This window comes from Hesperophylax consimilis, chromosome 2 (assembly GCF_061612785.1).
Source record: "Hesperophylax consimilis isolate HC1 chromosome 2, BYU_Hcon_1.0, whole genome shotgun sequence".
Lineage (NCBI taxonomy): Eukaryota > Metazoa > Arthropoda > Insecta > Trichoptera > Limnephilidae > Hesperophylax > Hesperophylax consimilis.
The window spans coordinates 33,149,995-33,177,458 of NC_142837.1; the positions used below are offsets into that span (position 1 = coordinate 33,149,995).

Here is a 27,464-nt window from a genome sequence, read left to right on the forward strand (position 1 = left end):
AAAATCCATAATTGGTTTTATTTTGACTTTATCATACTTATGTACAAGCTGAAATGTAAACTGTCGATTTCCCGAACATTAATAAATAAATAATTGATTTGGTTTACAGTTCCAAACATGCTAAATAGATATTATATATGATATTTTTTTTGTATTTTAGGCGGCAACTTTAGGAAATGTTTGTGGTACATTAGTTCTTATTTAGATGGAGAATGTGTATCTGAGGAAATTTCGCACCCGGTCGCTTTTGTCGGTAAATACTTTTTCGGACATGACATCACTGCTCTGATTACTCATTCTGAAATCTATGGTTCATCCGAACCGAATGACAAGTACTCTCGCTGCTCTTTCTCGTTACCTCCCATGAAAATAATCGTGAGCTTTTAACAGTCCTTGCATTATTTAGTATGCTCGAGTAAAACATCAAACTACCGCGATAGTGTCGGATATCGCCTCATTAATATTTTTTCGCTTATCGGTAATCTTATTTTTTGTTATAAAAAATGACTGAATACAAGTTAGTTGTTGTTGGTGCTGGTGGTGTAGGCAAATCCGCTTTGACAATACAACTGATCCAAAACCATTTCGTGGACGAATACGACCCAACGATCGAAGATTCATATCGTAAACAGGTGGTTATAGATGGCGAAACGTGTCTGTTGGACATTCTCGACACCGCCGGGCAAGAGGAATACTCGGCTATGCGGGACCAGTACATGCGAACGGGTGAAGGATTTCTTTTAGTGTTTGCTGTGAATAGTGCCAAAAGCTTCGAGGACATTGGATCATATCGGGAGCAAATCAAGAGGGTCAAGGACGCCGAGGAGGTGCCCATGGTGCTGGTGGGCAACAAGTGCGACCTGCAGGCCTGGGCCGTGGACATGACACAAGCGAGAGAGGTACGTTATAAAGAAAACAACCCTACTGTCATAATCTTCCCTCTCTACATTTAACCTTGCAGGTGTGTCAAATCACTTTTATTATTTGTTTGTTTGTTGACTGCCTTTCCTTGTTTAGTTGGCTTTGTTCGTCACCTAAATGTAATTTACACTCCATTCTGTTTAAGAGCTAATGTATTGTGTAAACACTTTCTTGGGAGTTGCCTAGGTTGAGACAAAAAACCTTTCTGTCCTCATATTGTTCACAATGTGAAATGTGTACAGCTTCAATTGCTATGTTCATTTAATATTTGCGATCATCAACAAAAGCTAATTAATCATGCAAAGATATTCCGAAAGATTATCCGGTTGAATGCTTTCGTTAGAACAAGACTGTTATCTAGATAGTTCATTATTTTGCAAGTATCTCTTTTCCATTGTAATTATTAAATTACCTTGAATAACCGAATGTATTGTATTAAATGTTTAGTGAATATGCAAAATCCGCGCATGCAAGGTGTAAGGAAAGGGAAAAAATAATGATTTTGAAATTTGAGAAATGTTACTCTTTTCAGATTGCCAAACAGTATGCCGTCCCTTTTGTGGAGACGTCGGCCAAGACACGTATGGGTGTGGATGACGCCTTCTACACCCTCGTCCGAGAGATACGCAAAGACAAGGAGTCGCGAGGAAAGAAGTTCCGCAAGCAGAATAAGGGCGGCTCCCACCGGCGCTTTAGGTGTCAGATCCTCTAAACCAACTCTCCTTTCCTCATCATCAACTCTTCCTCAATCTATGTTGGTAATTGCTAATTATATACACTTTCTCTTTACAGTTAAACTGTACTGTAGATACAATCAAAATACTAACTGAATTATGCCAACTCAGTGAGTTTGTATGGAGGTGGAGTTTAAATTGTCATCTATGAAGTTAAGTATATCTTCCATCGATTGGTAACATGCCTCATAGCAAATTATGCCGTGATTGTTATCAGCAGTTTTATTAAAAAAGCGTTAATCTGGCATAAAAACCCAGGAGACTCCGCTAAGTAATTACCAAACTGCGCATGTAATCTGTACATGCTATACATATATAATATACAGCTGTTCTTTAGATTTCATAGATTTATCTTACCTAATGAATCATCACAAAATTGTTTGAAAATTTGATGAAAAAGTTGCAATCTGCATTTAATGATTGATGTAGCTTTGAATTGGATTGGTATCCTGTAAAAACCAAAATACGGCGGCAGCATATTTTACGAAAATTAGCAAATCATTTATATTTCTGGTAACAGCAATGATAGGGACTCTCCATCGGGTGAAGAAGCGATACATCCGCTGAATGACAAATCTGGGACTTGGTCGTCCCGCTACATTAATTGCTATTACGTAGGTACAGTTTTCATTGACCCGTGACTGAGAAATCTGCGCCTGGCAATAATATTTCTTTTGTCAGCTAATTGATAGTTAACAATTTTATTTCTGTTAAACATTTTTGGAAATACATAATTTTAAATAGGTTAAATAATGTTTATTGTTGAACTTCACTCTATCAAGCTTATTCAATTTTCTATACATATTGAATATCTCTTAACCCTCGGCATGACTACCACCACATTGGGGTGACTGCTGGTACTCGGTACTGCATTGGTAGATTCAAGAAATACACTCTAAAAGAGCAAAAAACCAATAGTATTTTCGTGAAACAGTTAACAATGAAGAATTGGTATGCCAATGGGTTAACAGTTAATATGTGAAAGTGAATATGATAGATGATCACCAAATCCTCACAATATTGATGAAGCTGATTATATTTTTGCAGTGGATCAGATATTGTCTTCAATAATCCACATTTGGAAACAGTTATTATTAGATTGTATATTTTTTTATTGTAAAATCCTGAGATTGTTTTTTATGTCCAGGGCACTTGTTTTATGTATATTATTGATTTTTCCCTAAATATTAAAAGTCCTTAATTCAAAAATTCTGTAAATAATGCTGACGTTTTTCATACAAATGCGTAACTGTTTGTATGGATTACCACCAATGAGCAATTATTAACCTTTATATTATTATTTGAAGTATGGTGTCCTTTTTATGTTATTCTCTAGGATTAGTTTACCCTTTTAACCTAAGTTATGGCTCATATTAATGGGATTCAGCATGATTCCGTAAGAGATAAATTACTACATATTCTAAAATCTGATACATTTTCATTTATGGCAGTTCAAAGAAGAAAATAATATATTTAGTTGGAAACCCAAAACAAAATTGCGATATTAAAAGGGAGTTCAATCAGTATTTAACAATAAGAATAAGTTGTGCGCAAACCTAAGTCACAATAATCACAATATGTTATTATGAAACTTGAAATGATTTAGAACTGCCCCTCGAAGACTGCAACTTCTTTACACTGCCCTTATCTTTATATGCTTAACTTGAAAATGACGATTTATTTTAAAGTTTTTAACTATAACCATAAGGCACACTGCATGTCTTGTTTAGACAGAATATCTGAGAAGCGACATACTTAATCATAACTGTTATTGTCAAATTTCTTTCTCAACCAACAGAATAAACCCAAATTTGATCAATTTAAAACCCTTTGGACTCTGATAAAATAAATCAATGAATGAATGTTGCTTCTCCCAGCTTATTGCCACAAAATATAAACAAAAAGAATGAATACAGATGGTCTTTTTGTTGTTCATACCAGTTTGACATTGTTTTCCTTCTCTTTATCTATAAATAATATTATAGTCAAATTAAAAACCACAATCATTTTATAAATATGTGGAAATGTTGATCATTTCTTAATCAGTTTGTTATATTATGATAAAGTTTTATAGAAAGGAAAGCCATCAAGGTTTGTGCCTTTGTAGAGCTTGTTTATAAATGTATAATCGATGACTCGTACCCGACATTTACATTTGCGCCCAATAGTTGATAGGTTATGCCTTTCACTTTATACTTAAATGTTTGGTTTTGATAAGATCACGAATCAATGTAATTTGCTTTTTGTAGTCATTTTATGTGTTAGTGCCATATTCAGATTTCCTTGCATAAATAGCAAACAATTTAACTGTCCTCTCTAAAGTATAAAGTAAAGTATCTCTAATTATCAGCTCCTCGAAAGTCTCTGAAGAAGCTCCACAAGGCGATTGGAGATTGTATTGTATTGAAGTAAGTGAAATGTGATTAAGATGTACATATTATAATGTTAGTTGGAGTCTGTATTCAGGAGGGCTGATTTATTGATTAATTAACTCGGAACTAAAAGAGACGATCTCAGACCTAAATACAATATTGTTTCATTTATCCTTTCCGAGTAGATTTCTATCATCGCTATTAAAACAAACTTATTTGTTGTCTCGTCCTTTTGTTATTTCATTTAAATGCTTTTTATTTTTATGCTTAACTTAATACAAATGTATGTATGTATGGAGCTGTTGATGCATAATTTATATTTAAGTTTGTACTACTTTATTTCAATTAATTATATTTACTTAAACTTAAGTTTTATCACCGCTTTGTCTAAATAATTATCATTCAAATTCACTTAACCCATTTTATTTTTATAATTCAATTGGATTATTTATTGCTTTTTAGACCCATTAATTTGTTGAAATAAATAAAATATTTTTTTCAGTTTCTTCTGTATGTTAGTTGGGTTGAATTTAGAAAAATAGATTGTATAAATTTCCTACAAAAAATTGAAATGAAAATGTAATTAAAAATACTTATCAAAATTGGGATAAATAGAGAAAGAGGTGTTATTTTGTAGTGTACCTATGGAACTTCTGTAATATATTAAGAAATAGTTTTATTAAAGCGCAGCAAGTATTTTATATCAATTCCAATATAAAATAAGATAACATCTTCAAAAGTAGATAACGCACATTTTGTACATATTATTGTACTTTTTAATACTCATCAATATTGTATTTGGATTGTGACTATCAAAATATAATAAACAAAAACCGAAACCTTTTCTTATTTATTTGTATCCAACCAAAAGAAGCTGAGCAAATCATTTTATATACAGGGTTTTCCAATAAGAAGTGTTATTTTATATACAGGGTTTTCCAATAAGAAGTGTTATTTTATATACAGGGTTTTCCAATAAGAAGTGTTATTTTGAATAGCCCACTATTTCGGTAGATGTTACTTTTGAAGCTGTCATTTTTTGACATTTGACAAGTAGAAACTACGCCATTAATAAAAATGGAACGAAACACGCTTCAACAACCCATTGAAATTATTAAAATTCACTATAAAAATGGTGAAAATTTGGCAGAGATGGTTCGTAAAACTCAAACATTTTTGGGTCGTCGTGAAGCACCTTGTCGGACCGCAATACAGAAATTGGTGGAAAAATTCGAGCTGTCGGGACAACTTAGTGATGTGAAGAATAAAACCCGCGCACGTCGCTCAAGAACAGCCGAGAATATTGCTGCTGTAGCCGAAAGTGTTGAAGAAAACCCAGGTTTGTCCATTCCTCGTCGTTCTTTGGAATTAGGCATTCCACAAACGTCATTACACCGTTTTTTGCGTAAAGATTTGTGTCTTAAGGCTTATAAAGCTCAGTTAACACAAGAACTCAAGGCGGCCGATCATCAACAAGGTCGTGTCTTTGCTGATTGGGTCACTGAAATGCGTGAAAATGATCCGGAATTCCAACGAAAAATCATCTTGAGTGATGAGGCCCATTTCCACCTCGGTGGCTTCGTTAACAAGCAAAATTGTCGCATCTGGGGCTCGGAAAACCCAAGAGTTATTGTTGAAAAACCTCTCTATCCTCAACATGTGACTGTTTGGTGCGGTTTATGGTCCGGCGGAGTCATTGGACCTTACTTTTTCGAAAATGAGGCTGGAGCAACAGATAGGGCCCGTTCCCACTTCCGTTTTCAAATCGGAGGCGGGTCCCGTTGTAAAAACGGATGCCCTAGTGGCTGTAGTGGATGTATGGAGCTGTTCACACTTGTCCGACACGATTTGAAAATGGATCCGACATTTTTTGTCGGATGGCTCGCCTACGCAGCGCGTACGTTTTCAAATCGTGTCGGAACACGCTCGCTCATAGTGTTGTATGGAGCTGTTCACACTTGTCGTCCAGTCGTTCCGGCAGAGTCCCCGCCAAACCCCGACCCCTCCCCGCCCGCTCCCTGTCGCAAGGAAGCAGGCACGTTGCGTGCTTGTATTTGGTTATTTTGTTAAGTAAATAAATCAAAACTACAATAATGGATAAGGAAATAAATCCCGAAAATTTAATACCACTGGTCGACGAAAGAGTATGGTAATATTTTATTTTTAACTAAATAAAAACAAACACTTGGTGTACACAACTTTTGTACATCAAAATTTTTATTTTTATTTTTTTAAGTTTACGTTTTTTAAATTTTAAAGCTTTAATGAGATGCACGGAAGAGCGTATTAGTTAAATAAACACATAATAAAAAATATTTGAGTGTTTATTGTTTTCTTACTTTAAAATATCGATAGCCTTTCTTCAGGACAAATGCACTCTCTCAATTTTGTATTTTGATATGTTAAGCTCTCTGAAACTCATTCCAGTAGATGGTTAAAGGAAGTGATAGACATTCTCTTAAGCCATTAAGCGCCCTTGAGGTGATTTTTCATGGTGAAAACGGCGCTATATAAATAATCCAATCATTATTATTCTAAAATAATTAAAGAACTTTAGTTCATCACTTCTCAACACACCAATTAACACTTGGAAAATTCCTACAGAAAATCATTCGGCTATGATTGGGTGTACCCAAAATTTTCTTTTCACTTTTTTCCTTCTTTTTAATAAGTACAACATGACAACAAGAGCTTCATCGTCGTCCATTGCGCACCATTACTGAAGAATGAGCAAATAACATGTTTTTGTTGAATCGACAATTATTTTTTTTCGTAGAGTATGGTCCGTTTTTAAAACGGATCCGTTTTTAAAACGGAAGTGTGAACAGGGCCATTGGCCATCCGTTTTTAAAACGGGACCCGCCTCCGATTTGAAAACGTAAGTGGGAACGGGCCCTTACGGTGAATGGATTGCGCTATAGAGAGATGGTCAATGATTTTTATTTATTTATTTTGTAAGAAACAAACAGCTTTTATATAATATGCAGTGATAGATATAAATATACAAGTTAATTGTAGTCAAGCCACAGAAGTTTCTTATGTTAAAGTGCATTAGAAATGAAGTTTTAGTTTCTTAAAATTAATTTGGTGTTAAAGGAAGGGGAGAGGAAGAGGATAGGAGATGCTGCCGATACATTCCATACTCTCATATTAATAATCGATCGTACGCATTACTTCATATCGATATTTCTTTAGGTTATTACCAAAAATGTCAATGCTGTAAAATTTTTTATTGTATTGTGCACATATACGAGGAATTGGGGAATTTTTTCGAATGTTTGTTCTACACAAGGGTAGATGAAATAAATCAGATTGTCGGGTTGATCTAGACGGAATATGAAAATTTATTAAATTGGTAAGTTCTGGTGAGTCCAGACCATTATTTAGGATTTTAAATAATAGGATTTGATCAATAATTAGACGTCGTGTTTGGAGGGAGTTAAAATTATGAAATTTAATGGATTCGGTATAATTTGAGAAGTGTAAGTTTAGTTTATAATTTATGTGTTTAAAATTTTTTTTTTGAATTCTTTCTATTCTTTCGATATGGGCTTGGTATAAAGGAGTCCAGATCGGTGTACAGTTTTCCAGGTGCGGGCGAATATATGAGGTGTAAAGGGAATATAGAGTGTTTATGTTGTGGAAGGGTTTTGCTATGCGAATTATAAATCCCAGCATTTTATTGGCTTTGTTAATGATGTCATCAGTGTGTTGGATAAAGTTAAAAAGTTTTTATGGCCGGAATTGGATGGTATTGATCTGGACAACGTTTACTTTCAACAAGACGGCGCTACGTGCCACACAAGCAACGAAACCATTGATCTTTTACAGGAAAAATATCAAAATAACACCTCTTATTGGAAAACTCGTACAACAGGAAAGATAAGTGAAAAGCTAAAAACTTCATGCACATTGAGAGTTTTGTTAAAGTAATCATTATAAATGTGAATATCGACCCCTCTTACATAAAATATTGTGTCTTCGAAATCCTGATTGTTGACGAGAGCAGATTAAAGTTTTTTTTTGTCATACAGCACAAAGGAGTTACGATAGATGACAGTGTAAAAAATCTGTTTACATTTTTTTTTGTTCATTCCTACATACAGTTTGTACAGCATCCAAACTAGACACATTAAAAACTCTAAATTACCATTTTGTGGGTTACGTAGGAGGGTTTGTAGAAACTATGTATGTACTCGATATGTTTACCTATAAAATATTATGTATAAGTGAGAAAAAAACATCGGCCACACACAATATGTCCGTGAGTGTCAGCCGACCACAAACTGGAAGCGTATTCATCGTACCCAGTAAAGATCTGGGTACATGAAGCTGTACTTTGTACCCGGCTGGATAATGCATCAATCCACTTGGCCCTCAAGCGGGGCCAACAGACTCCCCTGTTGGCTCTTTCGGGCGCATATAGGACTGTGGCTAATGATGCATTACCGGTTCTGGCTGGTACACTGCCGATTGACTTGGAAATTAGGGAAGTTTTGACAAAAAAGGCATTGACAAGAGGTAGGGCAGCTGTCCACCTGGGAGTCGAACTGACACCCGGTGGAGCGGTGTCCCTTCCTGGCTTATTGAAAGCCATGCGAGATAGAACGCTGAGTGTATGGCAAGAGCGATGGGATAGGTCGACGAAGGGTAGATTGACTTTCCCTTTCTTCCCTTCAGTTAAAAGAAGAATGGAAGGGGCGCACATAAAACTGGATCACTATATGACGCAATTGGTGTCCGGTCATGGGAGCTCAGGGGGCGGCTACATAGTCTTGCCTTGTCTCCTCATCCGAACTGTTCATGTGGTGACACTAACCAGACAGCCGAGCACATTCTGTGACACTGCGAGTTGATGAAGGATGCCCGAGAGGAAATGTTGGATGGCTTGAGAGGGATTACAAGACCGGCATGGAATGCCGATCTCGTGTTGAACAGAGAGAATTTTGAATGCTTCAAAAAGTTTGTAAAGTCCTGGGTAGAGAGATGGCCTGTGCTTAGAGTTGCTGATTTAGATTAAAATCTTTTTTTTTTCAGGTGCCAAGCGTATTGTTCCTGTCACTCCACGGTTACTCCTCTATAACAACTTTAATATTGTTAATGCACGATTGCTTTGTGTTTTATTTTTAGTTTTATATACTCATTGGTTTTAATTTCTTTGTCTTATGGCATGATCGCAATACATTTATTATTTTATTTGTTTGTTTTATTATTTCTTATTCATTTATTGTGTATATTGGCTTTTTACACCGTTTTTGTCCGTTCTTTACACTGTTTTTTTATGCACATTCTTTCTTTTACTTTTGAATTTGGGCCTTATTTATTAGGAACGCATTGATAATGTTATATACAGACTTGGTGGTACTGTGAGGATCTCAATAATAGAACGCGTGTGCGGATAGAATGTTTATTAACACTTTAGAACGGATTGTCTACTACTATCTTCTTAGCTGTCGGTTGGGAAAAGAGAGCGAGCAGATGCATCCATCATCTTTTATACGTCGATCTGTCATCTCGCTCTTACATATTCAAAAAGCAGGCGTACCACCTAAAACCTTTCTTACAATAATACTGTTTCTTTTTGTGTTTTTGGCTCTTTAATACTATGTTAATCTTTTTTTCCCTTCTTTTTTTTCTATTATAAACGGTCAATTTGTTGTTGATCACAACTTATTTTCTACATTTGTTATTTGCCTTTTTATTTGTTACTAACAAATTGGTTTATGATTAGGTTGTCGAACTGAACTCTATCGTACTGTGTTGTTCATTTCCCCACCATGGGGGCGGATAGACCCTGTTCCTGCATCCAGTAAGGTGACATTAATCCGGTGCGGCTATCCCACGAACCACGGGTGCCTCCCCCGGCATCATGAGCGGGCCTGGGGAATGTTTGCGCGAGCCCGGTCCCCTTCTGTCTTGCCTCCGGTGACCTGAGGCACTCTTCATTCCCTAGGGTCTTTGGGAGTATCTCCCCCCCCCTCCCCGCATTTACATTTCTTCGAGGGTACTCTCAGAAAACTGGCTAAGGGACGCGGGTGCTTGGGATCGTTGTGGCCAGGCCGCTTGCCACGCTCATTCTTGCCGGGACTGCCCCGTGATAGTGGGGTAAACTGCCCTCGATATGCGGCTTGTATATTTTTATGTTTCAATCATACTTCCACTTGTAAATATGTATTGTTCTTCTTATTTATTATTTAATTTTAGATGCCAAACCACCAGGCGAACACATTTCAGATGTGTTCTTATTTTGTGTTACTATTAATGTAAGTATGCATACATTATTTCGTACTAACAATCATGCATATAGGGACATTGGAGGGTCTAGAATCGTTTTAAAATAAATTTAGCTTCTTTTTACAAAAAAAAAATTAGAGTCCTGACGTGTGCGGCTAAGGAGGTTAAACAATCAGTTTCCTCACACAGCCGTTGGGAAAGGGTGGGTCCCCTCCAATGCACTTTGTACTAGCGACGAATCTTCAAAACACCTTACTTCCTAAGTTGTATAGGTATAACATTATAATGCCAGTCAGTTGTCATGTGTCACTGCCTTCTCACTTTGATCTATTAGAAAGTCGTATGAGGAAAAAGGACAAAAGCAATATTTTTCAGTCCCCTGAACCTTCCCAGTTCTTTTGGTATTTTATACTGAACAGCACTTGTACCTGCCGTATCACTGGTGTCCTACATTATTTCATTCAATATACAAATGAATTAGGCAGGAATAACTAAAATATGATATCTGTGTTTAGTATATTCAGAGTTATTTTAATAATTAGAGACCATGTCAACCCAGTTGATAGCCTCAGAAAGGAAAGGGTAAATGAAGTTATTATTATATATACTTGTAAAGGCGGCGATACACATGCCTGTAAAATGGACCAGTAGCTTGCATGCAAGCTACTGGCATGTGCAAGCTACTGGCGCAATGAGAATACACATGCAAGTTAAACTTGCATGCCAGTTGCGTCCTTGCATGCCTGTATTTGCAAGACGTATACACATGCCAGTCACTAGACAGTACGTGTCTCAAATCACTCTGAGACTGAGTAGTCTCAAGCTTTTTGGCAATGGAAAACATTCGAAGTGAATTAAATATCATCGTATTGCAATTGGCAGTACAATGTGTGGCTAATTTAATGAGAGAAAAGGCCGCGGCGAACAACAGGTCAGCTACTGGCATGCCCGTACTTGTCACGACGTTCACACATGCCGGTTTCATAGCCCCCCTCGTCCCCTCCCTCAACTTGCATGCCAGTAAATCAAATGTTGTGCAATCTACTGGCAAGGCAGGTACAGGCATGCAAGTTAGCGTATACACATGATAGTAGCTGGCATGTGCAAGGAGCTGGCATGCAAGTGTGCCAGCTACAGGCATGTGTATTCCCGGCTTAATGCGCAGAATTCACACAGATACGCCCGTGTATGTGTATTCTTGAGACGGACAGATCGGCTCTGACCGCTGTCCATCTGTCCGTCACGAGCCGATTCTTGTGTGAATGTACACAACGGATGGCTTGCCAAGACTTCATTCGCAGTCAATGAGGTTTCCAAAAATTTCCCCAGATTGGCTTGAGAATTGTTTTGTATTTTTCCCCTTTACGTAAAGAATTTATTTTCCCTAGATATATATATCTTCACGTGGGACATGCTCGCCACTGGAATGTGTTGCTGTCAGCTGATTCGTGAATGAATTCTGCGAGCATGCTCGACAGATCTGTCCGCCCGTGAATTCTACGCTTTTTGCGGATTTACCCTCCTTCACAAATGTTCTCTCCTTGCTGCGGTTCCTTACCGTTCATTATTTATTACTTATAAATGTCTACAATAGGAAATAAAACCATAGAGACTATTTGAAAAAATATATGTTTTATTATTATGCTTAGTAAAGATAAAATATATTATAGGTCTTATGGAATAATACGGAGTAAAGATGATTTTCACAATACATTTTCTGCTACATTAACAACATGTTAATACCATGGAAGGACAATTTGCAAAGAAATACATTGTTAAGTTAAGCACAGTGAATGTAAGTACGGAATAGCCAAACATCAGCCGCTCATCTTAAATCAATAAATACAGAAAAATCTGAACAAAGAATAATCCAACTTTAAACATTCTCCTAAAAGAATGAACTGTTTTACAGCAAAACATTTACGTAGTCATTTCATCAACAAACAATAATCGTTCCAAAAATATCACATGCTTTGCATTTACTTTTTATTTCTGCATTCTTTAAAATATTGTTTTACACTTATATTACAATAGTAAGGCGTTTCCATTTTCGTATTTTTAACTATTAATCCTAACAATATTTGACTAAAGCTAAGCCGACGATTTCGATACAGTATTATTCATTATAAACTATAAGTCCCACAAAATATGGGGATGATTGAAACAATTCTCTAGCAAGTCCGAGGACATACAGTAATCATACTGAAATACAACAAACACTTGTTATGGCATCTGACCCTAAACTATTTAAAATAACGTAGACATTGCAACAAGAACCATTGAAAGATTTTATTGATTTCATCACAGATAATGGAAAAGGAATTTGATCAATAAAACATACTTCTGCAGCAGTTAATAACTTAAGCCTCAACTCGTTAACTCTTTATTTAAGAATGTTCACTTCTCTTCCTTCATCACATATACATGTCATATTCATATGTACAGCAGCATAAAAAGATTCTTATCCAATAATAAAAATAAAAATATTAACCACCCAAAACAATCTTACAACTAATTGATAACATTTTCTTCCTGCATTCATTTTTCAATACCTTTCCAAATTTTATCCCATATTTACCAACAATTCCAAAACCTACTTCAATATATTTATTTTTCAGTAAATGAGATACTGATTGATCACTTTTCTTATAATACATAATAACTCTGATTTCACAAATAAAATTGTATCACCAAAAATCAAACATCGATTGAATGCAAATGTGCATACTTTAAATTAGCATATTATGTAGTTGTTGATATTCAATACCATATATCGAATGCCTCAAATTGAAGAGAAAGAATTTAAAAGCAAAACATGCGCAGCTTATATGTAATTAATTAAATTAAATTTATTATCATTTATTACACATCATTATAGAATAATATGAGGAATTTATTTCAATAACTTCTTAAATGTGAGAAATATAATATGTATTTCATAAAAAATAAATACAGGAATTTGGATAAAAATCACTCATTTAAGACCCAAAATGGACAATTGTTTTTTTTATAATACATGGACATATTCTTAATACGTAATAATATTAGTTACGAACGGCGAATATAATGCGTAAATATAAGTGGGCGTGTACAATACAGATTATATGTTCACGCTATACAATTAAATACGTGCAAGGCTGAAAGGAGGGAGAGGGGCACGGTGCGCCCCATAGCCCGGCACAATACTGCAGGAGAGGGAATTACAACATTCGCTCGTCTAACAGATCGAGTTATATAATCTACATATATTAGTTCACATATCGACTGAGTTTTGGTAAAATCCTTCACACCACATTTTTGGGGAATGTTACTTTTCGGTAGTTTCATATATGTAGAATAATCTTCAAAGTACAACATGGTAAAGTAATTTTTGCTGATGAAGGCATTTCTAATACTAAAAACTTAATTTATGGAAACAATTTATTAATTAATAGGGAATTCTCGTGCATTTTGTAAATAATTTATTTCAATAAAGATAATTATTTTATTATGTGCCTCTTTTTTTTCTTTTTCTTTAAATGCATTTTCAATTTTGTGTAGTTGTTTTAAAAATTGCATGCTATTTCGGCTCTGAAAACGGTCATGCGCCATTTTGACCGCTACGTCACAAGTGCTACGTTACACCTTTGCCGCCGCCGCCGCCATCGGTTTGCAGGATCTACTCAGGCCGGTCAACAGTGACGTCATCGTTCGCCCTTGAACGCTTGATCAATCACCGGGCGTTTTTAGCTGCATTGAAATATTTCGTTCGCGCCTGTTTTTAAAGTCATTAAAACTCGACTACCATAATACGGGCGTGTGTCTAGTGTGGTAGTCGAAAAGCATGTAAAAACTGTACACATTAATATTTCATGAATAAAGAAAAAAAAAAAAAAAAAAAAACTTTAATAAATGATTTTTGAAAATTATAAAAACTATGTATTCTTGTGTCTGAAGTGTTTCTACATGTGAATAATTAATAATAAGTGATTTTTTGGTGTGAAGAGAATTCCCTATTAGGTTATTTCGAGAAAACCACAGAAGAAATTACTCAATCCTTAAATCTCTCAAGATTAAATGAAATTGCTCTATTTAACATCAACATTTTCAAAAACATAACCAATTTCATTTAACTACCAGATGTTTATTAATTTCAAAATATTTGTTTTATAGTCTCCTGAAATAATAAAATTTTCATTTTGTGGCTTGAAGGGTTTTACCAAACCACATCTCGATATTATAAGATACACATATATTTATGTAAATATGAATAAGTTACAACTTAATTATGTAAAGACGAGACCAAATTTCTATAAAAGTATTGTACACAGTATCATTAGGTCAAACCCAACTTTCTAAGGGAGATATTATATATTCGTATTATTGCATTATTCTTTTAGAGAACAGATCATTACCATTTAAAATACAGTAAGGCTTTGATTTCAAATTATAATATATTACACACATTAACTAAATCAGTTAAATAAGTGTTTTGATTTTTTCTTAAATCTGGTTTTAAACCAACTTTAAAATTGCTTAGCTAACAACTTTCAGTATTCAACTCATATATCATGTACATAGAATAACCATTCCACCAACAATAAACAACATTGTCAAATGAATACAATAAAAAGTTTTACGGCGCCCTTGAGGTGATTTTGAACAAAAACGGCGCTATACAAATCATCCAAATATTATTATTATTAGCCTAGTTTTGATGAATGACCCGTAATTGGGATATGATTTAGATCATTTTTGGATGTTTTCCTAATTTATTACCGTTATCATCATGTCAATACTAATCGAGTTCATCGAAAGATAAAATTTTTACTGATAAAGTTTGTGGGTAACATATTGTAAATCATTCAAGTAAAGTTCATTCGTATCTATAAAATGTAAGTGTAAATTTATATACTACTATGTATAATTTCCAAAACACAATTACTGGCAGTTATGGTCACAAATAAATGGGTGAGTTTAGGGACATTAACCGTTTGGGTGCCAATCGTCGATTTTCGTCGATTCGTGTTTTAGCGAAGATTGCCGATCGTCGATTTCCGTCGATTGCGTCAGTCGTGTTCTGATTCGCGCGTACGTCTGTACGTAAAATTCTCATTTTTTTCGAAACGCCTGGACTTCGGGATCCTCCTCCGCGTGATTCTAAACCAATATTCTTTAATAAAACACCGAAAAAATCATCGAAATCCTTGAAAATTCAAAGAATTTATGGGGTTTTAAAAAAATATATAGTTTCATAAAAAATAACGTTTTTTTGGTGGCATTTTACAAGCAACTGTATGATTTTTTTTGGCACTCAAACGGTTAAGTTATTAAACTATTATTTTATTAAAAAATATATTTCCTTGTGCGTATGTGTGATATTTAAAAAAAAATTGGAACTGATGTATGTTGTGAAAATTGTCAAATCACATAAAAAATCTTTTCAAATCCATACAAATGGTAAAACTTACTTAACTTACCTATAAGATTTTACAAGAAGATTATTTTTATCCTATATTTGAAATGTGTAATATTTTTTGATTCTGTAGAAAGAAATCTCTCAGTTTTCACCTTGGCAAGTCAAGTTACATCCTGTGATTTTGCGCAGGATGTAACTTGACCAGTATTGTTATATATTGTAGGTTTGATTCCGCAGACGTTGCAGCAGATAACTTATTGAATAGAGTAAAGACGCCATTTACCGGGTAGTTGCCTAATTCCGGGTACCCCTTTATGTCGAAACTGGTGCCAACTGCGGGAACTAATCGACCGGTACAACAGAGATCTTACCATCCGCCATCATAAGGCGAAGATCGACAACCGTCACTCGCACATTCATTAAGTGGAAGGCATTTTTGCAAAAAATCTGATAAATAGTTTATCAAGGCAGTTTTAACACGGCATATTTTGATAACAAGGTTAAGTGGTTTTTAGAGTTATTATTATTTTTCTTTTAACCTATGTAGTTAAGTTCACACGACATGCATTCTTTGGACATCTCATAGCTCTGTTACGTTTCTGTCATCATTTTGTTGTTCAGATTTGTGATATCCGCAATACCGGGTACCCGGTAATGGCCAACTTAGGGTACCCGATAAAAAGCTTACTTTATTCAGCTAATATTTGTTTTAGATGAGGACTTCAACAAGCAAAAATTGGATCCTTCAGATATGAAAAGAGCTATAGAAGCTGTTCAAAACAAAACGATGGGATATATGAAAGCAGCCCGGGAGTTCCATGTCCCACAGACTACTTTGGAAGATTACGTGAGAAATAAGAAGCAAATAAGTTGCATCGACAAACTGATTTCCCAGAAGTCTGGAAGAAAGCCTACACTGTCAGCAGGATTTGAAAAACAGCTTGTGCAGTACTGTATTCAAATGGATGAACGGTTCTACGGACTCACTCTCGCTGATGTCAAAAGTTTAGCTTTTCAACTTGCCGATTTAAACAAAATACCACATCCGTTTAGCGTCGAAAAAAGGTCTGCTGGTGGGAAATGGCTTAAATTATTTTTACAGAGACACCCCTATCTTGCCAAGAGGAAGCCCCAAGGCACGTCTTTGGCACGTATTAAAGGTTTCAACACAGGAAATGTTTCAAAAAATTTTGATATTTTGGAGGCACAACTAGACAGTGTTGATAATTCCCCAACTAGAATTTACAACTTAGATGAAACCGGTATCAGCGTTGTGCAAAGTAAATTGCCAAAAATATTATCGCTGAAAGGAAAGAAGCAAGTCGGAGCTATAACATCTGCAGAAAGAAGAGCCCTCATAACTGTTATAACATGTATGAGTGCATCTGGAAACTACGTACCTCCGATGCTCATATTTCCCCGTAAAAACATGAAAGCAGAACTCATGGATGGAGCTCTTCCAGGAGCTATATCGGCGTGCCATCCTTCAGGCTGGGTTCAGCAAAATATTTTTACTGATTGGTTTCGCCACTTCGTTAAATACACCAGGCCTTCTAAAGGGGATCAAATTATTCTTATTCTTGATGGTCATTACTCGCATACACGAAATATTGACGTAATCAACATGGCCCGCGACAATGGCGTTATAATAATTTGTTTACCCCCACATTCAACTCATAAGATGCAACCGCTAGACCTAGCTTTTATGGGGCCATTTTAAACATATTATTCAAAAGCTGTAACTACGTGGTTGAGGAATAATGTCGAAAGAATGGTGACTCCATTACAAGTCGCAAGTCTTATGGGGCAAGCATACCAACGTAGTGCAACTGTTGAAGTGGCCATCAATGGTTTCCGCAAAAGTGGCATATTTCCTTGCAATCGTTTCATATTCAGAGACCACGATTTTGCTGCTCACGATGTTCCAGAACCGGAAGAATCACAAAATATTACGCTAGAAGCTGAGTTACTTGATTCTGGCATACATCTCACTCAGGCGTTGGCAACTGTTGGCACTGTAGATACCCCTGCTGCATATTCAAGCATTGATCCTATTAGATGTATTGACATTAAAAAACTACCTACTGTTAAACCTAACACAAGTAAAAGAACCGGATCTGCTTGTTTAATTTCAGGATCCCCATACAAAAACAATTTAAGTGAGTCTTCAGCTAAACAAGATAAGAAAGGCGTCAGTAAATTAAATTTGGCTATAGGTAAACAACGCATTATGAAAAAACAGAAGAAAACTGAAAATACAACGAAGATGAAACGGAAGCAAAAAAAGTGGACACATCATATTCCAGCAGTGGTGAGAGTAACGATGAGTCTGTTATTTTCATGGATACCGACGATGATCCAGATACCGATGAAAAAGATGCGTTTACTGTAACAAAGCATATTCGTCTAATTTTAGAGGAGAAAAATATTTAAAATGCATTGCATGTAAAAAATGGGCTCACGTAGAATGTTCCGGTAACGGGAATTTCGACTTCATATGTGATATTTGCCTTAACGGTTGAACTTAACAGTACGAAAATAAACAGCCTTTTTATAACTTAACTAACTATGTTTTATTAAAAAAAAAAAAAAATTTCAATGCACCTGTAGAAATACTTTTTATGCGTATTACCGGGTACCCGATAAATGGTAGGCATCCTATCACCGGGTACCCGATAAAAGGCAAGTATGGTACCCGATATAAGGACCTCTTTTTTTCAAAGACAAAATTTCTCCTTTCACATATTTTTCCTTTTGTGTTTTTAAGTACGGCCGCTAAATTATTTTTATTGTACATACATGATAAAAGATTAATACAGTTATACACATACAAACTCATTTTCAGAAAATTCAATCATTTCTTCGTTTTATGGCTGATCAAAAAAAAGTACCCGGTAAATGGCACCCTTACTCTACTGTAAGGTAAAACGATTTCGAGTTTCAGCTAGGATTTTGAGATTAGTTCATAAATATCTATTCCCTAAACTAGCTTTTAGCAACGTATGTGATTTCTCTTGTTTCTACTACTGGCTATGGCAGTGGAACTATGACATACCTAGGGCTGCCACCTCTCCGGGTTTGACCCGGAGTCTACGGGTTTGCATGGTGCATGTCCGGGCTACAGGTTTAACATCGATATCTCCGGGTCAGACCGGGCGGTGGCAGCGAAGCGACAGACGACCATCACGGAGCGGAGCGCGTGACTATCTGGCTGAGTGAATGCATGATGAATTTCACGGTGCCAAAATAATGAGAAACATAAAGTTTTTTAGACCTTCTGATCAGGATCAATTAAAAAAAGAAGCCAATGAGGTTTACAGGAGAACTCTTGAATACATACAGAAATATTATGATTTTGAGGATTATGTATTCAAAATCTTTTCCATATTCGATCTAACAAGTGCAGTAAGTTACAGAGATACTGTCCAAGGTGTCGAATCACTTGGTTTGAAAAATGTCGACGAAGATAAACTTTATGACGAGACCCGAAAATTAAACCAAGTATTTCCTCAGTTCGTACAATCTAATGATTCAACATTGCCTTTTGATTTACGATGGGTTGAGTTATTCAAAGTTACCTCAACCTTCACCGAACTGCCAAAAATAATTGAAATTTTTTTTCAATCCCTATAAGCAATGCTTTTGTTGAACGCGTCTTTTTTTAATGGGAAAATTGTGGACAGACGAGCGAAACTGCTTGTCAGTGGACATGGTGAAGGCAGAGTTAATTGTGAAGATTAATTACAAGATGAATTGCCAAGTTTTTGAAGAAACCTGAGCAAGAAAAGATGCTTAAACAATCCCTTCAGAATGTGAATGTTCAGAAGTGTCAAGCGGGTCCAAGTCAGTTTAGCACTAGCTAGGTCATTTATATTTTTAAAAAAACCTTACCAATGGTAATTTACCATGACATTTTGCCTTAATTAAATAATTCATACTAAAAAAGTTTATTTTAATAAAAAAAAACAACTATATTTCTAAAATCTCCGGGTCTACTGTTTTTGAAAGGTGGCAGCCCTAGACATACCTGATTGGGGAAGAAGGTTGAGAAGGACATGATCTTTCAGATCTATTTACTGAACAAGAAGTGCTGATTAAGAATGGTTTTCTTACACCCATAATCAAGTAAAATATGAATCACAATCGTCACCAAGCATCATTAAAGTATCAAAATAAATATTCAGTTTGCAATGTCGCATTAGTTGGCTGTGATAATAATTTGTCAGCTTGAAGGTACTGCCAACACAAGTAGAATCCAACTAGCGTCCAGATTTATTAAAGTTTGTCATTGCAGGAGATTGTAAGTCCTAACTGTGAACTTCTGTCAGGGCAGGATTGTGAACTGCTGATTACTGCACCTTAGCATGGTGAAGAGGGACCTTTGGACCAGCGCAGGTGCCAGATGGCCCGGCAGCGAACCTGTGTCAGTGAAGTTTAGTGAGATGCAGCGGACTGAAGTAGTGGCGGCAGCAGATTGCTGGCGGGGCAGGCGGCGCGTCACTCGGCCGCAGAGGCGAGGCGGACGCAGCCAGGCGATTGGCTGCTGCTGTAAACTCGCGCTGCAAGGCAACCAGGTCAACGTTCTGGCGACCCAGCACACCGATGGCGAGGAATAGGACATCCCTGTAATTTAGTTATTTCAGTTAAATGGGCCAGACAATTAGTACCTATCATAGATAGTAGAAACAAAGGAGATGGGCCATAAATCATTATCAAATACATAGTATAAAACCGTTTCCACAAAAGTTTACTTTATTAACAAATATTTGCTAGATTCAAAGACAGTCAGAAAGTTGCAAGATTTTACACTGAAAAATGTAAAATTTGTAATTCCTGTTCCAAACTCTTAGCCAAAATGGATTGCATCATGTTGGCATTGTGTGTGTGTATACTTATTTAGCTGAATGCAATTCAATTACAAAACTACAAAGTCAAGGGACACTGAAGATCACCTTATCATTGATTAGTTGTCATCTTGCCACCTGTGCTTTACATTTATATTTTGAAGTAATATCACTGTCACTATCAAGCCGTATCACTGGAAGTTAATTATGTACCTAGCCAAGTGAAAGAATCATCAAATCATAAATAATACTGCCTTACTTACTCCCACCATGTGACACGTTTTGACATGACGTATGTGTTTTACTGAAATTTCATAAATCACAACATAACTTTTTGTTTGCGATAGCGATCAGGTTAACTTTGAACTTGTTAGTTATCACTAGAGACCTGAAAATTTTGCATTATTTCCGGGAAAATGCAGTGGTATTTTGCAACTAAAGTTAAGTTAAGTGGCAGAATGTCAGTTTCTTGTTTTTTTTTAGTAATAATCTTATTAAAAAAAAATTCCGAATTTTTCAGAAAAGGGTGACGGAATATCGTTTGGTTTTTTTTGTTTTTTGTACTAATTTTATTAGCAAAAGCTTTCACAAAACCGAAAAATGAATGACTAAATGCGGTATTTTCCATGTTAGTTGCTTTCCATTTTATGGCTATTCAAGCATGTCAAAACAATAGATAAATAAATATGTAGAATTCAAATTAGTGTAAAAATTTAGTAGGGCGTATTAGCGCCTTCTCGTGTTAGATAGTGTTTCTTTACCTGTATAGGGAGTGATATTTTCCGTGAGGTGAAGTGGTACTCCTCCATTGTTGTAACTTGCGCAAACAGTCGGTCAAGTCACTGCTTCTCAGACCATCCAACACTTGCTGCACCACCCTGTAAAAACATCATATTAGAGCATATTTTTCAGCACTTCCCTCACTAAAAATTATTTACTAAGTAAATTCCACCCGCAATTCACCGACCAAAGGTTAAGTGAGAGAAAGCTCCATTGTAATTAGTAATCAATGTCGATGTATGTGAAAAAAAGAGAGGGAGGTTTGAGGTATGCGGTATTTAGTAACCGGATAAAAATGTCAGGTTATGTTTGTTCTTTTTCATCACTTATCTTCAATATTCTGTTTTGTCAAGAATGCCAAGGCTGATGTAAGGTTAAGATTGAAAGGGACCTTTGGGCACGTTAAGCGGATGAACGAACAAAGGATTGTAAGAGAATATAAGAGGCGGGAGTTAAGTTCGAAGAAGACAGAACGATCAAGTGACACAAATGCTTGAGTCGGGTTATGTTAAGAGTCAGAAGCAAGGAGTTGTGTGTTGGTCCATCATCTCTGTCTACCCCTGCAGAAAGCAAGATGGTTAGTTAACTAACTAACTGTGCTTTAGATGGTAGTTATCTCCGCAAAACACAGCGGGCATTACAGTAGAACCTCGTTAATTCGAAATCCACGCGACATCAAAAATCAAATTTCGAATTAACAAATTCCCATGTAATTTGAAATTCTATGAAAAAAAAAATAATAAAAAACTCAAAAATCGATTTTCTCGGCCGCCTCTTCAAATCCGGGTGGTATTTTAGTTGTAAATTCGTATTAATACCAATTATTTCTTTATTTTCGCGGCCGATTACCGTAGCGGCCGGCCCTTTAAATTCAGATATTCGTAATAAATTCGTAAAAATGTTATATATTTACGCATAAATCGAGATTTCGCGGCCGATTTCGGTCGCGGCTAACCCTTTAAATTTAGATATTTGATGTAAATTCGAAAAAATATGAAATATTTCCGCGTAAATCTAATTTTATCGGCAGTTTTTCGTCACGGCCGGCCTTTTAAGTTCAGATATTTGAAGTAAATTCGTAAAAATATGTCATATTTCGGCGTGAATCGAAATTTTTCCGCCAATTTCCGTCGCTCGCTTTTTAACTCGGATATTCGAAGTAAAGTTAGTAAAAATACGATATATTTCCGCGTAAATTGAAATTTCGCATCCGATTTCCGTTGCGGCGGGCCCTTCAAAATTCAGATTGTCGAAATTAATTCGTAAAAATACGATATATTTCTGCGTAAATCGAGATTTCGCGGCCGATTTTCGTCGCAGCGGGCTATTTACTAACGGGATCGGCGGCAAAATTTCGATTTACGCGTAAATATATCACATTTTTACGAATTTATTTCGACATCTGAATTTTAAAGGGCCTGCCGCGACGGAAATCGGATGTGAAATTTCAATTTACGCGAAAACATATCGTATATTTACTAAATTTACTTTGAATATCTGAATTAAAAGATCAGGCTGCAACGAAAATAGCCGAGAAAATTGGATTTACTTTAATTTATTAATTAATTAATTTATTTAGAATATCTGAATTTAAAGAGCCGGCTCCAACGGAAATCGGCCACGAAATCTAAATTTACGCGTAAATACATCGCATTTTTAAGAATTTATTTTGAATATCTCAATTTAAAGGGCCGCGAAAATAAAGGAATAATTCGTATTAATACGAATTTACTCCGGGTAGTATCGGATTTGAAGGGACTACCGTGAAACTCGATTTTCAGCGTATTTTTTTTTTTTTTTTTTTGTTCCTAAAATTTCGAATTACGTGGGAATTCGTTAATTCGAAATTTGATTTTTGATGTCTCGTGGATTTCGAATTAACGAGGTTTTACTGTATTCCTATTGCCCTCTAATAAGGACATTGGCTCACCTGGCTGTCCACTAGCTCTAATTATAATTTATGTCAATATTTCCATATTTTATTTATCCCGGAGTGTCATTGAAGAGCCATCAGATTTGGGGAGTTAGAACACTAGCTAGTTGGGAAGATGTATGGTATTTACCTGTGCGGGGAGGCCGTTGTGTGGTCCGTGAGCAGGGCGGACAGGAGGCTGGAAGCCGGGGGCGCGGGGCGCCATAGCCCCCGCAAGGCGAGGCCCAGCTCCCCGTGTAGCCGAGGGTTGTCCCACAGGCACTGTATGCCCACATCACCTGAAACTAAATGTATTATAGGTCAATCCGCTTTAGTTGACTTCATCACAGCACTACACAGATGAATAACTTATATACAGCGTGCTTCGTTTTAGACTTGTATCAAAGTTTTGTTAAGAGTTCAAAGCCAAACAAAGCATGTAGAAGTCGGTTATATAAAACGTATTTTGGCTTGCCTATTGTTTTATTTCATTGTTTTTAAAATACAGATCGTGTGAATGTGATAATCTTCAGGACTACATTTTGACCAATTTCAAAGACACGCGAGCATCTGTTGGCCAATTTGAGATATTTTAAAACACTTATTGGAACTATTTTAAAAACTTTGATTAATCACAATGCTAACATAGGATGGTTTGTCTCACAGAATTTGAACAATTCATCAAATTTCAACATTCATTGTCGGGTTCTGTGAAAGTCTTATTCAAGTTCTGTTAATATATCATTATAAGCCAGTTACTTGACAGAACTGAAACAATCACAGTACTCGAAAAGATCTTTCACAGAACTTTAAAAATAACTTTTAAATTTGAAGAATTGTTCAAATTCTCTGAAACAACCCATCCTTAGTAGTTTCACACATTAATAGACAATGACAAGGTAGGCATGCACTCTTAGAATATACTAACACAGTGAACATAATAATGTATAAACTTGCTGTCCCTTTTCCGTTACTCACAATAAGTAGTACTCAGTATTATTATGTTTATGGATAACAGAATATCTATATTGATAGATATGTGCATGTATATTATCATCAGCCACTGTTTAAATATATAAATATCTGCAGTATACGAGTATGTAGTACAACGAATGAACGAGATGAAAAGTAAACCAAACAAAATGTAGCAGAATAACCGGCACAAATAATTCTACATAATGAGGTTAAATTTAAAATACGAAAAGTGATAGCGAGTTTGTTGCCTATGTTACTTGGAATGATGGGTCTTTCTAGGGAGCTGATATTCCAGAAGCATTTGCAGACTACTCAAATCAACTTAAAGAGCAAGCTGCGGACTTAAATTCGTTTAAGTGAACTGGGAAAATTGCTTGCAGCTACAAAGCGATATAAATTCTATCGTCGAATGGAGTCACACAAATAAATTGGGATTTCATTTTAAGAATTGCTCCATTATGTGCTACACGAAAGCAAATAAAACGATGTACTATAACTGCAAAAAGTATTATTCATCTCTTAAGCACAATGCTATTTCGACAGATTCGGGAATCATATTTGATACGCACCTAACATTTCATGTCCACATAGAAACGATGTGCAGCAAAGCTTTGAATGCTGAGAGATGTGCTAAGCAACTCCAGGCATTTTTACAGCTCGGCCACAATTCGTGCGCTATACTATATTATGTGTGTAGTATTTTGGAAAGGGGCTCAATCATAGACTAAATTAGACTAGACACGGCATATTCATTTAAAAATAACCCCAAAACAATTTTGGTTTGGTTCACGTGCACATTTATGAAAAAGTCCACGCACTGTGTCGCAATGCAAAATGGGCACTGTGCATTGCGTTTTACCTTTTGTTGGTCTAGAGTAAGCTATTTTGCTTCTCAGCTATGCTGGGCAGGTTCATTTTTTCAATCAAAAAAATAACCCAGTTCCAAATATTTAAATTTGAATTATGTCCATATTACAACACCTCTGACAACAAATTCTCCGCGTTCAAACTCGTAAGCCATTACGAGTTTGAACGCTTGTACAAGGAGTTTAAACAGAGTTGGGTTGTTAAGTTCATCTCCATATTTGTGACGTACGCTACGTGGCGTTATTTTTAAAATGAATTTTACTAGACAGGGCTAATCTAGTATAATACATCAATGGGCTCAATAGTATATGGGGACCAGTGGATTTTACTTGCTCTCTGATAGTAGAGATAGTACAAAAAAAGTTTTCAAGATATTTATATCTTGGAAACTAACTTTGGGTATTATCCCTGGTATGCTGGGTATAAATAGCCTTGCAGATAAGGAAAGAAAAGAAAAACGGTTTTGCTGATAACAGCACAATCTTCTGAACGGTCGGTCGTAACTGTACTATACAAAATCCTGATATTATACAAAAATTTGAGTTTTATGAACTTCACAAGAGCTCGCAGGTAGAGGACTTTTGCTGTTCCGAGATGCATAACTAACCTACCATTGGTAATGCTATCCGGAAAAATAATTCTACTATTAACCCTTTAGGCCTCGGAATGACATTACTAGCCACAAACATCATATTCCATTAGAGCCTCTGTAGGACAGATCTGACTGGGGCATCCATACATTATAAAAGTATTTTAATCTTTTTTTATATAATGTGTTGTTAGGTGATTTGTTCGTCATCGGAATGGTAAATAATTATTCTTTTCAGTTTGTATCAAATATTTATACCGAATTACATGGATAAAATAAATAAAAAATGTCAAAGTGCATGATTACGAATCGGCAGGATTTTTTCATTGACAGTTGAAATTTAAATTTTATTTTTTTATTGTACGGAGTTTTCCAATAAGAGGTGTTATTTTGAATAGCCCGCTATTTCGTTAGATGTTACTTTTGAAGCTGTCATTTTTTGACATTTGACAAGTAGAAACTACGCCATTAATAAAAATGGAACGATACACGCTTCAACAACGCATTGAAATTATTAAAATTCACTTGAGTGAATCAAATGCAAATCATCTTGAGTGATGAGGCCCATTTCCACCTCGGTGGCTTCGTCAACAAGCAAAATTTTCGCATCTGGGGCTCGGAAAACCGAAGAGTTATTGTTGACAAGCCTCTCTATCCTCAACTTGTGACTGTTTGGTGCGGTTTATGGTCCGGCGGAGTCATTGGACCTTACTCTTTCTAAAATGAGGCTGGAGCAACAGTTACGGTGAATGGATTGGGCTATCGAGGGATGATGAATGATTTTTTATGGCCGGAATTGGATGGTATTGATCTCGACAACGTTAACTTTCAACAAGACGTTGCTACGTGCCACACAAGCAACGAAACCATTGATCTTTTACGGTTGAATATCAAAATAACACCTCTTATTGGAAAACCCTATACAAACGGCATAAAATGAGAAGTGACAGTTTTCTTACTAATTACCTACACAAAAAGAGTGTTTTATAAATATTGAATTCTTACAAAATTATTGATGTTCCGAGTCAAAATGTCTCGGTAAGTATTTTTGTTAACATTTTCGTTTGATATTAAAAAAATATTTTTTACAACCATCAAAATTTATTTCAAATAAGATAATTTTAACCAGTTTCTAAAATGGTATTTTTTTAACGACAACTTCAAAAATAAGCAATATATAGCACATTTTAGATACCTCGGGAGCATTCTGAAATTCTGTGAAATTTCACCATGTTGTTGGGACTTATTGGTAAAATTATTTTAAATACAAGATCATAACAAGATCCTAAAATGTTGGTTAAATAACTTGTCCCCAGACATAATATTTTACAATTCAACATTAAAAAAATTTTAAATCGTATTATTACTTAACACAATATTATGTATATTTATTATTGGTTATGTTAACTGTAAATGTACATTTAAGATAAAATAATGAAAACTGAGATTATTTCACTTGCAATATCATGCAAACGATCGAACAGGAACCGATATGAATAAGATACACTGTAAGCGTCCAAATAGTATTATTTTACAAACGTCATATACATTTACTGTCCCTTTTCCACTAGTGACAATAAGTAGCCGTAAACAAGACAACCCGTTTCTCGTCGGTGGAAGCGTTTACCGTTGCACAAATACATTTATCAAGCATGTGTTGTTGGAGTCAACACTTGCTGAGTTACCATGAACATACATACATAGAACAACACTAGTTTGTATCTGTTCCTGTGAAATAGTTACAAAACTTTATTGTACAGAAGTAATAATATTAAACAACGTAACTAACTAACAATCACGCCATTTCTCCACAGGGGTAGGCAGAGAGGGTGGACTGC

General features: G+C 35.7%; 2 protein-coding genes across 6 annotated transcripts in view; one reads left to right on the top strand and one right to left on the bottom strand.

Moving 5' to 3' along the window:
- Positions 1–309: 309 nt before the first annotated feature.
- On the top strand, positions 310–4,850 carry Ras85D (GTPase ras-like protein 1). The gene is made up of 2 exons (XM_089642195.1): positions 310–899; positions 1,454–4,850. Exons 1-2 carry the CDS (start codon positions 504–506, stop codon positions 1,631–1,633), a joined length of 576 nt encoding a protein of 191 aa, XP_089498321.1. The 5' UTR covers positions 310–503; the 3' UTR covers positions 1,634–4,850.
- A 13,728-nt stretch (positions 4,851–18,578) lies between these two features.
- Positions 18,579–27,464, bottom strand: part of Crag (DENN domain-containing protein Crag) — a 69,839-nt gene continuing 60,953 nt past the window's right edge. For 4 of the 5 annotated variants that reach the window (XM_089642239.1, XM_089642223.1, XM_089642231.1 and 1 more), the window contains 3 exons: positions 23,347–23,500; positions 21,265–21,381; positions 18,579–20,282 (listed from right to left, as the gene is read on the bottom strand). In XM_089642239.1, the coding sequence (XP_089498365.1) occupies positions 20,084–20,282; positions 21,265–21,381; positions 23,347–23,500 (470 nt within the window). In that variant the 3' untranslated portion in view covers positions 18,579–20,083. The remainder of the gene's footprint in view (positions 20,283–21,264; positions 21,382–23,346; positions 23,501–27,464) is intronic. The other variant, XM_089642220.1, reaches the window with a different exon arrangement.

Bases quoted from the DNA above. Each gene is read 5' to 3' on its own strand.
- Ras85D (XM_089642195.1), top strand. From the start codon at position 504: ATGACTGAATACAAGTTAGTTGTTGTTGGTGCTGGTGGTGTAGGCAAA. The intron at 900-1,453 runs GTACGTTATAAA...TACTCTTTTCAG, and splicing joins ACATGACACAAGCGAGAGAG to ATTGCCAAACAGTATGCCGT.